The following is a 16057-nucleotide window of genomic DNA, read 5'->3' as shown; positions in this document are numbered from 1 at the left end:
GGTAGACCATTCTGAGATCGTTCACTGTTCACTGTGATACTTGGGAGTGGTAGACCATTCGAAGATCATTCACTGTCCAAGAGGAACCCACGCCATGGCCCAGCCCGTCATGGGAGACCACAGACCCCCCAGGACACTAATGGAGAAAATCTCTGGGGTAAATGATATGAAGTGGAGATGATTCCATAAGTAAATATGTTACACGAAATCACACGGCTGCCAAGCGTCCTGGAGAGGGAGGTCGGGCCTGTGCGAAGGGAGGTCACAGCATGGAGGTGCCTGATGCGGGGACACTGGCCGCTGCGTCCCCTTTGCGAACGACCCGCGGCCGCCCCTCTGTGAATGTGAGGAAGGAAGGACAGACGGGAGGACAAGGAAGTCAATGGAACACAGCTGATGCCGCCTGGATATGCTGCCCTTAGTGTGGGCGTCCTCATAGCAGCCTCCCTCTCCTGACACTCCGCACCCCCGTCTGTGAGTGACTAGCCCCTGTCCCCAGGTACCGGGGGGTTCACACCCGTGACAGCCCCACACAGCAGAAGCAATTGCCTCTGAGCAGCAGGGGAGGAACTGACATGTCTGTCCATCTGTCCGCGTCTCCGGGGGGCTCAAGCCCGCATCCACATGCCTCTGCGTTCCCTCCAGAAAACTGCCAAGTGACCTAGGGTGGGGGGCCACAGGGACAGAACAACTGTCATTTCTCCAATGGCAGCAAGGGGGTGACACTGAAGCTCCTGTGACTGTCCTTCTCAGCCATCCCCGCCTGCGAGTCCTCCCCAGATGGTGTTTTCTGTTTTCTGTTACGAATCTTTTATGTCTCTATATACATGGCTGCTTCTGTCATTAACATGTGCCGCTCTTCTGTCGTAGGAATTAACTTCCTGGCTGTTGCAACCCATGAACTTGGCCATTCTCTGGGCCTGAGACATTCGTCTGATCCCGACTCTGTCATGTACCCCACCTACGGAGCCAGGGACTCTGAGAATTTCAAGCTCTCGCCAGGCGATATCAGAGAAATCCAGGAATTGTATGGTAATATTTATGATCTCCCATAAGGGGGCTTTCACATTGTCTGCTCGGGGAGGACTTGAACAGGAAACCCTGGGAAACAGAAAAACACCCTGCACCTCACATCTCAAGCCTACTGAGGAAAGAAATTGGAGAACTTAGACACGCCGAGGGTAACCAGGCTATTTCATACGATGAGATCATTGATTTCAAGTTTTCAGTAACATGGTATCGTTTAGTAAAATCCTGAAAATGACACTACTAAGGTGTTCCCCCCCCCCCAAGCTGCCACTCGCTGTTCTTTCTAGCTCAGTTCAGATACTTTCATAGAGTGTCCCCCTGAGGGGACACCCTGAGGAATAGAGCATCTTCCTCCCTAGCTGCCTAAGGGTCTGAAAGATCAGAGAAGCCATAAAAATGCTTCCGTCAGATGGGGTGATGTCCTCAGGAGAAAATTACCCCTAGAATAAAGCGCATTTAAGCTCTCAGTGGCACCTACAACGTACTATCAATCGGCATTTCCTAAACTGTGTTCCCAGAACACTAAGTAGTCCTACAAGACAATTCCCTATGGAAAAACCAGTTCAGGAAACACAACCTACTGTATTTCAGGTGCACAGGATATTCAGGAGTCCCTCCCGTGCTTGTTAAACTCAGCACTTCCTAAGGGAGAATCCTTTTAACGCAATGCTCGAGTGAGCCCTCACAGAACAGTGCTGCAGAGAGCACATTTTGGAAAATACCATGTAACTGTACCTTAAAGTTCTGGCTCACATTGCTGCTGCTGTCAGAAAAATTCATAAACCACTGACAACTGTCGATAAAGTTATCACCAACAAAACAGAAAATGGTGCCTCCCCTTATACACCTGTGAGATTCATGGAGCACTCAATGGCATGGGTTATTGTGTTAGAACCTTAAGAAAAGTAGAAAGGGAACAAAAAAGGGACAGATTAGATTTCAGAAGAAGACAGACCAAGGCATTAAATTCTTACATGTTAGACACTGAGGTGTCCCTGAGTCAAAATTGGAAAGAGGTCACTTTTGGACAAATGAAAGCAAGACTTAATTATACAGGTTTTAAATGGAGTGAGTTCATTAATCCAAGAAGTCATACGCACAGAAAATATAAACTCAAAAGAATATGATTAACCTCATGGATGTGAAATTCTCGATGTTCTTTTCAGAATAATAAAAATAAATCTAGCATTTAGCATACCCAGCATTTCACGAGCATTAGTTCATTTGAGGCAACAATCCGATGAGCGGCTGGGGTCCTCCTCGTGCACTCGATCTAGCACTGAGAGAGATTAAGTGGAATCATATCCAAGACCACACGGTGGTGACACCAGCAGAGACAGGGAGGGGACACATCGGCCCCCAAGGCCTGCCCCTCAGCCCAGCACCACCTTCTTAGCCTTCTGAGATTGTTCTTCAGAACCTTTGTTGCAGACACAGAAAACCAGCCACATGAATGATACGCTGTACTTTCTGCAGCACATCTTCTGTTCTTAGGGTCCTAGGATGGGTTTTATGTGTTTTATACCAGGTGAGATGTTCCTATTTTCTCTCTGAACAGGAAAGAGAAGTAAATCAAGAAAGAAGTAGGAACTTCGGGGAGAGCACACGTTCATTCATGGGATTCCTTGTAGCTCTTCTCCAACCAGAACTAATGCACACAGTCCTTGAATGTCTCTGAGCACTGACTTGGCTCTTGCCTGTATCGTGGTTGGTTTTCACGTGTCTCTCTCTCTCTCCCTCTCTCTCCTTCTGGGGATAAGCCCCCTTGTGGCCTGAGTGTCTCATTCATTGATGACTTTCCTCGAGCAACTTGCACTTGGTAGATATTAATAAATGTTAAATACACAGATAAATAAAGTTTGTATTCCATGGTAAAAGATTTCTCCCAGGAAGCACTCTGTACAGCGAGATCAAAGACTGAAACAAGCAAACAGACCAACAGGAATCCCACCACATCATTCTGGGTCTTCAGCTGCACTCACCCCATCACTGTGTGGGCAAGGAGGGAGGTCCAGCCCCGCTCATTCGCTCGTGTGGCCCCGAAGGCGCCCTAAGTTTCCCTTATTGTCTTGGCCTACTCTCACTCTGAGTCTTCTGGTGAGCCCAGGTCTTCCCGCAAAATGTGTGAATTCCCAAGGATTTCCACTCCCATAGTCACTTGTGGCTGAGTTCCTACCCCCAACCCAACTTCCCTGCATCTCTCCTGATACAACTGCTCCTCAGGGCCCACCCGACATCAGTCCCATCCTCTTCTCTTAACCTGACTCCCAGCAGCACCTCCGTGAGTCTCCAGAGATGCTGAAGATGCATCCACAGTGGGGTTCACTCCCCACCAGGACCGCGACATCAAACACACCCAAAATTGGACATGATCCCCCTCCCTCAATCCTTCACCTGCCCCAGCATCAGTAGCTTCTCACCGGCCGCCCACCTCCCCAGACCCCAACTTCTTATCCTCAGGTCTATACCCCGTTCCTTCCGACTTCTCCCAGAAACTCATTTTCCCAATGTCCACACAGCCCACTCTGCAGCACAGAGACCGCGAAACAGTCTCACGCAGAAATGTGTTTCTGTGGGAGAAGCACTCTCCGAGAAGAAAGGATCAGTAAACTTGGTAATAGGGCAATGGAAATGATCAAATCTGAGGAAGAAAAGGAAAAAGGGTCAAAGAAAAGTGAGAGTAGCTTAACATACCCATGGGGCACCATCGAGTCCCCACGATGGGGTTGCTGATAACGGGGTTGCTCTCTGCATGTGAGAGAAGGGGGGTGGTCTGTGGAAAATGGCCATACCTTCCACTTGATTTTGGTGTGAATTTAAAACTGTCCTAAAAAATAAAGTCTTCAGTTTAGAAAAACAATTATAGATTAAAATTTAATCTTATAGATTAAAAATTAAATTACAATCTGGATTTTTTTTTTAAATCAACAAAATTCACAAACTTTTACCTGGATAGACTGAGGAAAAAAAGAGAGGAGGCTCAAATTACTAAACATCGGCTATGAACGTGGGGACATTGCTACTGATCTTACAGAAATAAAATTTAAAAATAAGAGAACACTGTAAGCAATTAGATGCCAAGAAATTGGATAACGTAGACTAAAGGGACAAATTCTTAGAAACACAAAACCTACCAAGATTAAATCATGAAGAAATAGAAAACCTAAATAGACCTATAATTAGTAAGGAGATTAAATCAGTAATCAAAAGTCTCCTGACAAAGGAAAGCCCAGGACTGAAGGCTTCACCAGTGAATCCAACAAACATTTAAAGGAGAACTGAAGTCACCTCTTCTCAAACTTTTCCAAAAGTTCAAAGAGAAAGGAACACTCCTTTACTCATTCTATAAAGCCAACATTACCCTTGTATCAAAGCTAGACAAAAACAGGACAAGAAAACTACAGACCAATAGTCCTTATGAAATGGATGCAGAAATTCTCAACCAAATTCAACCAAATTAGCAACCCAAATTCGGCAGCATAGGAAAAAGATTATACACCAAGCAGGTAGGACTTATTCCTGGGATGCAAACATGATACAGTGATATGCAAATCGATCAGTGTCATACACCACATTAACAGAACAAGGGGGAAAAGCCCATAACCGTCTCAATTGATGTGGACAGGCATTTGACAAAACTCAAACCCTTTTATCTTAAAAACACTCAACACACTAGGAATCGAAGGAAGCGCCTACAACATGATAAAAATATGAAAAACCCACAATAAACATCATACTCGGCGGTGAAAGACTTAAGTCTTTCCCCCTAAGATCAGGAACGTGACAGGGATGCCTTCTTTTGCCGCTGCTACCCAACATTGCCCCGGAAGTCCTAAGCACAGCAGGTAGACAACAGAAAGAAATAGAAGACATCCAGAATGAAAAGAAAGAAGTAAAACTATCTCTGTTCACAGATGATAAGATCTTACACGTAAAAAACCCTAAAGATTACACGTGTGCACGTGCACACACACACACTCGATAATTAATAATAATGAACTAATAAATCCAGCAAGGTAGCAGGATACAAAGTCAACAAGCAAAGGTCGGTTGCATTTCTGCACATGAACAATAAGCAACCCGAAAAGGAAATTAAGACGACAATTCCGTTAACAATTCGATCAAAAAGAAAAACATACTTGGGAATTAACAAAGGAGGCGAAAGACTTGTACGATAAAAACCATAAAACATTTCTGAAAGACGTCAAAGAAGACAAATTAGTGGGGAGATCCCATGTTCATGGACTGGAGGACTTAAGACTGTCCACCCAAAGTGATCTACAGATTTAATGCAGAAAGAGGAAAGCTTATGCTAAAATTCATATGGAATTTCAAGGGACCCTGAATAGCCAAAACAATCCTGAGAAAGAAGAACAGAGCTGGAAAATTCACACTTCCTGATTTCAAAATCACTACAAAGCTACAGTAATCAAAACCGGATGCTACTGGCATAAGGAGAGACATAGAGACTAGTGGAATAGAAGAGAGAGTCCAGAATGAGCCCTCACATACATAGTCAAAGGATTACGACTACATAATCCTTTCTGTGACTACACCGAAAACATACTTTGATCAGTAGTCTCAGCCATTCAACAAACATTCACTGAGTCAGGAACTTAGGGATGAAGAAGCCTACAAAGGTGAAAGACACACACACATACCGTCCAGAATCTCCACGTCTGGTGAACACAGCAGACATTCAGGAAATTATTATAACATACCATGTTAATTGCCATCATAAAGGGCTGTGTGATGTGTAATGTGTTTCTGAGCTACATCTACAAACTCTAGCGTACCACAACTCACATGCAAGTCCAAAACTCCAGTGTGATTGTAAAATAGTCTGGACAAGTAGGACGTCTCTAACAGGCTTGGGAGTCCCCATCAGCCCGGTCAAGACTGTCTCACAACGATGATGTAACCAAGACTTCACAGACTCCAGACCCGCATCCTAGTCTGAAGACTCCCCACCTCCTCCACCCCCACCACTCTGCTGTGTCTCCTTTATCCCTCCTAGATGCAGGAAGGATACCCAGCGATAAATCTTGCATGTCTAATGTCGTCCTGGCATCTGCTCTTTGGAGGACCTCAACTAACACAAGGGGTATCTCAGTAACCTATCACTGCACTAAAATACTACCCTAAACGGTCACTTTATTACATTTCATGATCTTGTGGATCAGGAATTTGGGTGAGTCTCCACAGGGTAATTCTTTGGTCTCGTGGGGCAGATGGGCTGTTTGTGAGGGTCCGAGATGGCTTCACTCACACGTCTGCCACCTTGTTGCAGGTGGCTGGAGATCAGGGCTCAGCAGAGATGGTCAGCCCTATTGCATACACGTGGTCTCTCCACCATGAGATGGGAAGGTGATAGGACTTCACACACTGTGGTTCAGGGCTCGAAGGGCAGGTGTTCCCACAAGCAAGGAGCTGGATAGCCTCGGAAGTCACGGGTGCTGGAGTCCGCTGGTCAAAGCAACCACAAGCCCGCCCAGGGTAAAGACAGGGGACACGCATGCCACCTTGATACACCAAGCGCCAAAAAAAAATTGAGGTTATGCTTTAAAACTGCCACATGGGGTCATCCTTCCTCTTATGAAACCATCTACCACTCACACTGGAGATTTCATTCTAACACAAGTGCGCTTGCTGCAATTAAATGTTGTAAGGATCGGCAAAGGTAAGTCCTAGTTTGTACCCTTTTTGCCACCACAGCCCAGTCATCAATGCCCCAACCAACAAACACCTCTCTTTCAGTGTTGGTGCTTTACTGTTCTGGAGACAGATGAATTTATAGACTGTTGGTGACCATGGCTGTGTCTTTGGGGACAGATGTTATATTTTCTTCAGGTATGGAAGGCTGTCGTGCAACATGACCCTGGACACTTATCCACTGATCTTTCTACGTGTGTGAAAGAGTAACTCTGAATACCAGCACGCGGGAAGAGGACGGTGAACCGCACTTTGGCCCGAGCTCCAGCTAAGGGACAGCTGTGATCTGTGGCAATGTCAGTGGGTGAGGAGAAACACGGTGTCATGATTACCAAAGGGTGATAGGTCCAAGTTGAGGGAACAGCACAGGGTTTTATCCCTGCTGTCTTTTGCTGAGGCATTTTCCGGAGGATTCTAGACTTTGGAACCCAGGACCAGAGACTGTCCCTGATTACAAAGTAATGGTGGACTTGCTGTCTCTGACTTGGATGATGATGACTGTTGAGTTTGTTCTGTATGCAGGTGTATGGGTTACACATTCGCCTGGAAGAGACCTTGAGAACAACCTCAGCTTATTCAGTTGCATTTGACAGGCTTCTTTCTCTTGCCTCTCAGATTAGCAAACTTGCCTAGCCCTGAATAAAAACAAGCAACTCTATAGAAAAGTTGAGAACCTTACATAATGGGTTGAAGTTCTGTTTGAACTTAACGCTTACTCTACTTCCTCAGTTTACCTGTAACTAGATCACACACAGGGAAGAATCCACCTCAAAGTACCTAGACCACAACTTCTTAACCTATGGAATCATTCTAGTACAGACACCATGCTCAATCTAATACTTCTTTAAGCTTCTGTGACATTGGTAGGAACGGTGGAGTTCTGGGCAGAAAAGACAGTGTCTATGTCTGAACTGTTCAGAATTAGAAACTTAGTGATTAGCATTATCACTGGCATAGAAGTCATCTAATAAATATTTGTCAAACGGTTGAATGCATTAATGAATATTAATTTGAGTTAACTTGCTCAATTAAAATTTTCATTTTAGATATCTTTCAGGAGATGATGATATAAATTGAGAATGATAGGCAGAATACAGAGTACTTTAAATTTGAAATAGCTAAATGGTTTCCATTCAGCTTAAGTATTAATACTTAGAAAGATATTCATTATAATTTACTAGGATAAATTTCCTTTGAATGCCATTTCTTACATATCCAGATCAGACAAATATAGCCTTTTTAGCTAAACCTTATTATTCTGATTATCTAAATAACTGTCACATCGCCAACAAAGACTAAAGGGTATCGTGTTAATTACTTTCAGACAGGGAATTTATCTGTTTTGTTCAGTATCTAAAAGAGCATACGACATAGAGTAGGCACCCATTTAACATTGGTTGAAAGAAGAAATTAATTAACTGATATATAAATGAGTGGTCTGGAAAAGCATTGAATAGAAATAGACTTTTTCCTGAATGATACCCCTTTTCCTGGGCTCACTGGCAAAATTGCCACCATGTGAAAGCTTGGAATAATGATTTGGGATAGTCCATATTCCAAGCACTCTGGTGCTTAATAGTTGCTTAATTTTCCTCTTGGCTGTCCATGGCTATCTAGCAAATAAACCCCAAACCTAATGTCTTGAAACTACTACAACCATTTATTCTCACTCATAAATCTGTGGATGGACTCGATGGTCCTGGGGGCCTTGATCAGGGTCTCCTCAGGAAGTGGCTGGGCTCGAATGTCCAAGATTGCTTCATTCACAGGTCTGGTGCCTTGGCACAGATGGCTGGAGGGATAGTACCTCTTACTCTCTCCAAATGGCCTCTTTACACCGTGGCCGATGCCCAAACCTACGGATTCCAAGAAGCAGGGTGCAGAAGCATCACTTCTGCCCTGTCGCATCATGCCAGGCAGCCCGGATTCAATGTGAGGCAAAACAAAGTCCACTTCTCAACAGGAGGGCATGACAAAGACTGTGTAACCATCTCTGTCCACCTTACCTGCTTAGGTTCCAGGAATCACAGCAACCCTGAAATGAGGGTAGTATTTCACCCATTTCATAGAAGAGGGAACCCTCACAGCTTCTCTGTGATGACACTTGGGGGTTGAAGCCATGGCTGTGTGTTTCCAGTCTTTGTTATTGCCTCTCCAGTAAGATAACGGTAAGGATCTACTTTCTGTCTTGCTTGTCCCTTTCTTGGGCCTGAAAGCCATATTATTTATAGAATTATCGGAGCCTTGGATTGCTTTTGGTTCCAAATACTGTCCCTTCAGGGTTGGCCATCATTGTTGTCCACACAAAAAGCACCCACTCCTTATGCAGCCTGGCTTTCCTTTCTTTCCACAGCCCAGTGAATGCTTTACCTCCTGTGTTCTGGTCTTTGAATAAGGCTGTGCTCTCCTGAGTTAACCCCACGGATTTCAGCTCAAGGTTAACTTGCCCTAATAAAACAACCACTTTCGGGGCGCCTGGGTGGCGCAGTCGGTTAAGCGTCCGACTTCAGCCAGGTCACGATCTCGCGGTCCGTGAGTTCGAGCCCCGCGTCGGGCTCTGGGCTGACGGCTCGGAGCCTGGAGCCTGTTTCCGATTCTGTGTCTCCCTCTCTCTCTGCCCCTCCCCCGTTCATGCTCTGTCTCTCTCTGTCCCAAAAATAAATAAACGTTGAAAAAAAAAAATTAAAAAAAAAAAAAAAAAAAACAACCACTTTCTCTGCTGATGTGTCCGCTGAGAATGCAAAATAGTTTAATAGTGGCCTAGCAGTCATAATCCTCCTGTACCCCGAAGTCCTGAAGATATTTCATATTTTCTTCTAGCAATTTTATTCTACTGTATTTAGCTTATTTTTATTTATGTGCATGTGTATGTATGTATGTACATACTTATTTATTTTATTTTATTTTATTTTGAGAGAGAGGGAGCATGAACCGGAGAGGGGCAAAGAGGGAGAAAGAACCCCAAGCAGGCTCTGTGCTGTCAGTGCTGAGGCTGACACAGGGTTCGGTCCCACAAACTGTGAGATCATGACCGGAGCTAAAATCAAGAGTCAGACACAACCGACTGAGCCACCCAGTCGCCCCGCTTTGTACCTACATTTTGAGCTTATTTTTATATTTTTCCTGAAGTAGGGACCTAATTTATCTTTTTCCATATAGTGAACCAATTTTTCCTACAAAACGTTTAAGTAACCCAAACTCTCATAGGCCTGTTTCTGGGTTCTGTTCTGTTCCGTGAGCTGTTTGTATGTTTCCATACTGTTACCGCATTATTTTTCCTATGGCTGGGTGATGTGTCTGACTGGTTAGTAGGGTGAGTCTGTCTCCTCTTTTCTTTTTCAGGACTTTTTTATTTTTTTAATTTATTTTTATTTTAAAAAAATTTTTTAACAATGTATTCATTTTTGAGAGACAGAGCACAAGTGGGAGAGGGCAGAGAGAGAAGGAGACACGGAATCCAAAGCAGGCTCCAGGCTCTGACCTGTCAGCACAGAGCCCAACGTGGGGTTCGAACCCATGAACCGTGAGATCATGACCTGAGTTGAAGTTGGATGCTTAACCAACTGAGCCACCCAGGTACGTCTTTATGACTGTCTTAATCAGATATCAGGGAACTACAGCCCCTGGGCCAAACTCTGCCCACCAACTATTTGTCATTAAAGTTTTATTGGAACACAACCATGCCCATTTGCTTACATACTGCCAATGGCTCCTTTTGAGCCCCGTGACAGTAGAGTTGAGTAGTTGCATCCAGCCACCAAAGCTTGAAATGGTTAGTATTTGTTACAGAAAAAGTTTGCCAACTCCTGGTCTTAGTTATTCACAGACTTGACTTCTTCCACATGAAGATCAGAAATATTTTGGCAAGGTTCCCAGCTCCAGGTTCTTGATTACAAGCAACAGAAGCTGGTTCTATCTGATGTAATGTAGAAATGAATTTACTGCAGAAGACATCGGAGTTCACCGGAGATCTTGGGAAAAAGCCCAGAAGAAATAGGCTCAAAATCTGGGTGTGAACCAAGGAAGAGCAGGTGGCAGCAGGACAGACAGACAGAAGGGAGCACCTGCTGGGATGCCAACATGGAGGCTGCCACAGTGAAAAGTCCTCTGAACCCTCCCCGCATCACTGCACCACTCAGGATTCAGAACCCTGAGAAAGAGAATTTCATGTCTGAGCTCAGATCACGTACTCATATGCTAGTTTCCAAAGAGCAAGAAGGGGTGTCTGGCCCTTCTTCCACTTCCACAGAGGGGTTCCTGCCTTCTACCAAGACTCACTCAGTGGAGGACTCATTCCAAATATGAGCAGGGCAGGATCTCCCCAAAGGTGACCGTGACTTTGCTTGAAACAGCATTAAATTAGGGAAAAATTGTTACCTTTAAATATTGAAGACGATTCATCTCACTATTAATTCAACTCTTTCTTTATGCCCTTTGCTGGAGTTTTAAATTTTCTTCTGTAATGATCCTGTGAATTTTTGTCTCTTAAGTCCTTGATATTTTGCGGTTTGGTTGTTGTTGTTTTGGTATTTTATTGTCTACTATCTTCTGGACTTTATTATGGCTGATATTGAGGGGTGCTACTGATTTTTGTGCATTGGGCTTATAATATTGAACTTTCTTATTATTTCTAAAAGGCTGTTGGTTTTTAGGCTTCGTGTAAATGATCACAATACTTAACGATTGTGATGATCTCATCTCTTTCCATCCAATCCTTGTATTTCTCAGTATTCTTTCCTGTCTTATTACATTGGCCTGAACCTCCAGTGTTATGTAGAACATTACGATAGCATGCGTCTTGCATTGTTCCAGATCTTAAAGGGGATGCTTTTCAAGTGTTTCCAGGTAAAAGGATAAACACTTTTCTATCCCATTGAGGAAGTTTCTTTTTGTTTCTAGTTTTCTACTAACTTACATAGCAAATAAGATGCTTTTTGTGCATCTGTTGAAATGTTCCTAAGTATTTCCTTCTTTAGCTTGTTAGTATATGAAATGACATTAATAGTTTTTTTCTAATGCAGTATTTTTCTCCTTACATTCCTAAACGTTAACCATACTTTATCACAATACAGTATATTCTTTTAATCATTGAATTCAGTGAGCTAGTACACATTAGGATCTTTGCATCGGAATTCACCAGTGAGACTGGACTGTAACCTACTTTTAGTGTACTGTCTTTCATCAAGTTTTCATACGAGAGGTAAATTGGCTTCATGAAAGGAAATGGCAATCGTATCCTTCCTAAAGAAAAGAAATAATAAAACTGAGTTTACAAACCAGTAAGATGGAGAATTTTCAAAAGTAAAAACGATTACCCAAATTATAATTTGTTCTTTTAAAAAGAGACAGATAACCAGTTGCCCACACTCCCCAGTCTGCCCCGGAGGGCTCCACGTGACACTCGCTGTCCTGGTAGTTAGTAACAGCAGCCCCTGTCACCCACAATACCTTACCCACGGGGTGGACCTGCCACGACAGACGTGGGTTTGATGCTGTGCATGAGCCGAATCACAGGGTAAACTTACCTGGTCTGTCTGGCTTGTAGGCTTCTCACTGGCAGTGTAGAAATCGTAACATTCACCTCACTGGGAAGCTGGAAGTGCACCCTAAATAAAGCAAGTAAACTGTCAACATCTACACAAAAGTAAGTTGACTCCAGCACCAGTGACTGCCGTCCCTGCGACCCACCAAGTGGAGCCGGGATCCCAGCGCCCAGACTCAACAGAAGAATCCCAAAGCCATCTTGACCAGAGGCAAGGGAATTCCGTGTGAGGCCACACCACCACGAAGTGACAGAAAAGACACGTGTTGGTCTCCTTCCCCCAATTCCTGGCACAGGCCTCCTGATACCCTGGTAATGTCCTGGCTGATCGGAGTGTCTTTTTCTTGTATGAGGTGGCCCCAGGGGGTGTCCTTTCACCACAAAGACCAAGCCAGGATTAGGAGCTTGAAATTTCAGCACCCTCACCCTCCATTCTCTCGGGAAAGGAGAGGGGCTGAAAATGGACTGATCATGCCTCAAGCAAGGGGCTCAGAGGGCTCCCATGTCGGTGAACACATCCACATTCAGGGAGGGTGACACCCCAACTCCAGAAGCTCCTGTTCTGGGGCCTCCCAGAACTCACCCCACGCGACTCTTCGTCTGGCTGCTCATCTGCACCTTTGTCGTGTCCTTCAATAAGCGGGTAAACGTGTTTCCCTGAGTTCTGAGAGCTGCCCTAGCAAAAGCTTTACTCTGACGAGGGCGAGCGTGCGATCGCGAGATGTCCAGCCAAGGTGGACAGAAGTCGCGAGGACCCTGGGGACCCACCCCTCATGACCCACAACTGAAATGGGGGTTGAGGAACAGAGTCCCGGGACTGAGCCCTGACCGGGTGGGATCTGAGGCCTCCTCAGGGACACAGCGTGGGGCGGAGCGAAAACGTGGGGCACGCAGCTGGACGTTGGGGAGAACCGGTGTCAGAAACGCGCGTGGGCATGCGCACCGGCGGGCGGGGAGCTGACGGCGGCAGGCGGGCGGGGAGAGGTGCGCCTGCGCACGGGCCGGCGGGACCCAGGACGCTGCAGGCCTCCAGACGCAACGCGAGGGCTTCCCCCGGGAGCACCTCCTTCAGCGCCGGGGTTTCAGAGCTTGGGCCAATATTCCAGCGTCCTAAATGTGTCGGGGAAACTGCCAGAAGCGGCGGAGCCGACAGCACGGTGCCGACGAGGACCACAGGCAGGTGAGGACCACAGGCAGGTGAGGCCACGTGGGCCCGAGCGGCCCCAGGGCGTGACTGGAGGGGGTGCGAGCGGCCGGGGAGGCGGACGCTGGCCCTCTTTGGCCCGAGGGGCCGCCAGTTTGGAGGCCACGTGACGCTGCCCCACGGGTGAGGGCCACGAAGAGAGGTCATGATTCTCGCGTCCCCAGGTTTCCGGTCTTAGGTGCAAACCTGCAGCGGATCCGGGCTCGGGGCTCAGGCTCGTATCTGCGCGGGTCTCTCGGTGGCCCTTCCGCACCGGTTTTCCCCGCCCTTGCACCCGCCGCGGGCCCCGACCCCGCACCGCTCACCGGTGACCCGGCCGGCCGGCCGGGAGGTGCCTTCTCTCCCATCTCGTCTTGGTGCGCTCTATCTCGGGAAGGAGACCCGTGCGGGACGGAAGGGAGTCCCCCTCTTCCGTCTTACTCTCCAGGGGTGCCGGTGGGACGGGGACGGCATTGCTCACGCGTGTGCGAGGACCTCGGGGTCACAGCAGGGCCACCAGCCAGGCCGCGGTACCTGTGTCCCTGCCCCGGCCCCGCGGGGGTTAGCACCGGCTCGCTGGGGACAGGTCTGGTATTCCCCGCCCTCCGGACAGGCTGACCCCGCCGCCTCCCTCCGGGATTGGCCCTCCGTCAGTCCTTCCTCCACTTCAAGGCTCAACCCCAAGGTCAGCTCCGCTGTGAACTTTGCCTCCGCTCTCCCCTGTCATCTCCCACCTTCCCTCCCCGCTTAGTATCTGAGGTTGCCAGTCTCGACGTCCTTATCCAAATGTCTGTCACAACACCCGTGACACCTTATTCTCTCTAGCTGATTGTGGCGGTGTCCCTCCAATGGACTGGAGCCTCCTTGAGGACAAGGACTTGGTCAAAGTTCTTCTGTAGCCCAGTCAACATAATAAAGTAGCCAGCACATAATCGGTCACACTTGGTTTCTTTTATCCCCTCTGCAGCCAAATGTAGAGGAAAGTCAAAACCGTTATTCAGAACAATTAGAAATCCCGCCGTTTCCACCGTATTTACCACTTCCTCTCTTCACCAGATGTCTCAGGAAAGAATAAACAAAGTCAGGCAGAAAGTCAATTTTTGGGGTACAGACATGTCTATGTTTCAAAAGGATAAGCAGTCACATCTTCCTTACAAAAGGAATTGTGTCTTAAGGCCGCAGAATAAAATAGGTGAAAAGGGGATTGTGAGAGTTACTTTGCATTTTGTTCAACATCTACTTGTGAATAAGTCAGTTTGCAGATAATCCAGTTGAATTGCTGGTTTTCAAACCCATTTTCCTAAAATGGACCTGCTTTTTTGTAACTGGGAACTTCCTGGAATGTGGACCATAAACACATAACTTATTTTCACGTTAATGACAAGCTTATCTGTCAACCATCTGCACCCATTACTTTGGACAGAATCTTCCTTTGTGAACATGCCCCTCAGAGAGTGGTAATTTAAACCAGGAACAGGCACAGTGCAGCCCAGGGTCAGAACCACACCAGAGTATTTCCAGAAAGCCCTAGACCTTATCCTGGGAACACGGCTAACTACAATAGGTCTTTCCTTCCTGTAAACATCCCCACCTTTGAAAACCTTCACCAACCTCACCGGTTTTCCGAGTGTGGCCTGGCCCTGGCATCATCAGCAACGCCTGGGCCTGGTGACTGGTTAGAAATGCAGACTCTTGAGTTCCAGCCCAGGCCTGCGGGGGCACAAACCCTGCATGTGAGCGACTCCCCACATCCGGTTCCTTTACCTTCAGATGTTTTTAACCTTTTACAGTGTGTCCCACGTGTCCCCTCACAGCCGTGGGAGAGAGAAAGTCACCCTGCCTCTGGCCCGGCCCTCACCACTAGTGAGTGCACAAACAGTTTCGCAGAACATCCTGAGACCGGGCGGCTCCGTGAGCTTGTCTGAACACAGACAAAAACAGGAACACGTCCAAGCCACAAAAATAACCAAAATGTTTTCCATCCTAGCGGAAATGACTGCCGTTGTCTCTGGGCCAGTGAAAGCTTTGGATTCTGTTCATCCCTGTCCTCGTCCTGTACCCACTCATAGAATTGCCCCTGCTTGAGGACAGCATCCAACCATGTCTCAGTGTGACCTAACAGAAGCCGAGATCCTCCCCCAAAAGTCCTTTTCAGTCACTTCTTGCTAACGTGTTGCAGGGTGCGCTGTCTCCCTGGATACACTGAGCAACAACCCTGCTTGCTCAGGAGCAGGTGCGTGCCTGCTGGTCTTTGACGGTGCCGACACGGGCGTTAATGCACAACCTTGCTGCTAGTTCCCCTCCCTGAGAAGGTGATTCCCAGTCCAACCCAAGGCAGGGAAGAAACGGAGATACTCTTTAGAAACATTTACAGTAATGTGAGAGAGTGATTTTATTGAATCTAAAAGTAGGGCATCGGGCTGCGTTTTGTATACCAGTTTTATTTTCCTGCTCCTCATAATAGTGTCTTAGAAGTGATCAGCATTCGGTTTTTAAAAGAGAAAAGCAATTGGTTCTTCATCACCAGTTGTTTGAGAAGCACGGTCCCAGAACGTTCTCTGATACTTTTCTTTTTCAGCACTGCTCTCATA

At 46.6% G+C, this 16057-nt stretch overlaps 1 protein-coding gene and 1 long non-coding RNA gene across 2 annotated transcripts in view; one reads left to right on the top strand and one right to left on the bottom strand.

Annotated features, from left to right (window-relative positions):
• Positions 1-2906, top strand: part of MMP7 (matrix metallopeptidase 7) — an 8176-nt gene extending 5270 nt beyond the window's left edge. The window contains exons 5-6 of the mRNA XM_040460786.1: positions 871-1032; positions 2588-2906. Coding sequence (XP_040316720.1) covers positions 871-1032; positions 2588-2616 — 191 coding nt within the window. The 3' untranslated portion in view covers positions 2617-2906. The remainder of the gene's footprint in view (positions 1-870; positions 1033-2587) is intronic.
• Positions 2907-11798: 8892 nt separating this feature from the next.
• On the bottom strand, positions 11799-13195 carry LOC121020789 (uncharacterized). Its single transcript, XR_005786283.1, has 3 exons — positions 12867-13195; positions 12267-12347; positions 11799-11982 (listed from the first exon to the last, which is right to left on the bottom strand). It is a non-coding gene; the product is annotated as an uncharacterized LOC121020789 (long non-coding RNA).
• Positions 13196-16057: the final 2862 nt, after the last annotated feature.

Source organism: Herpailurus yagouaroundi, unplaced genomic scaffold (assembly GCF_014898765.1).
Source record: "Herpailurus yagouaroundi ecotype Mexico unplaced genomic scaffold, PumYag 251, whole genome shotgun sequence".
Lineage (NCBI taxonomy): Eukaryota > Metazoa > Chordata > Mammalia > Carnivora > Felidae > Herpailurus > Herpailurus yagouaroundi.
The sequence above is the reverse complement of the archived record's forward strand: the minus strand, read 5'-3'. Positions and strand labels throughout refer to the sequence as shown.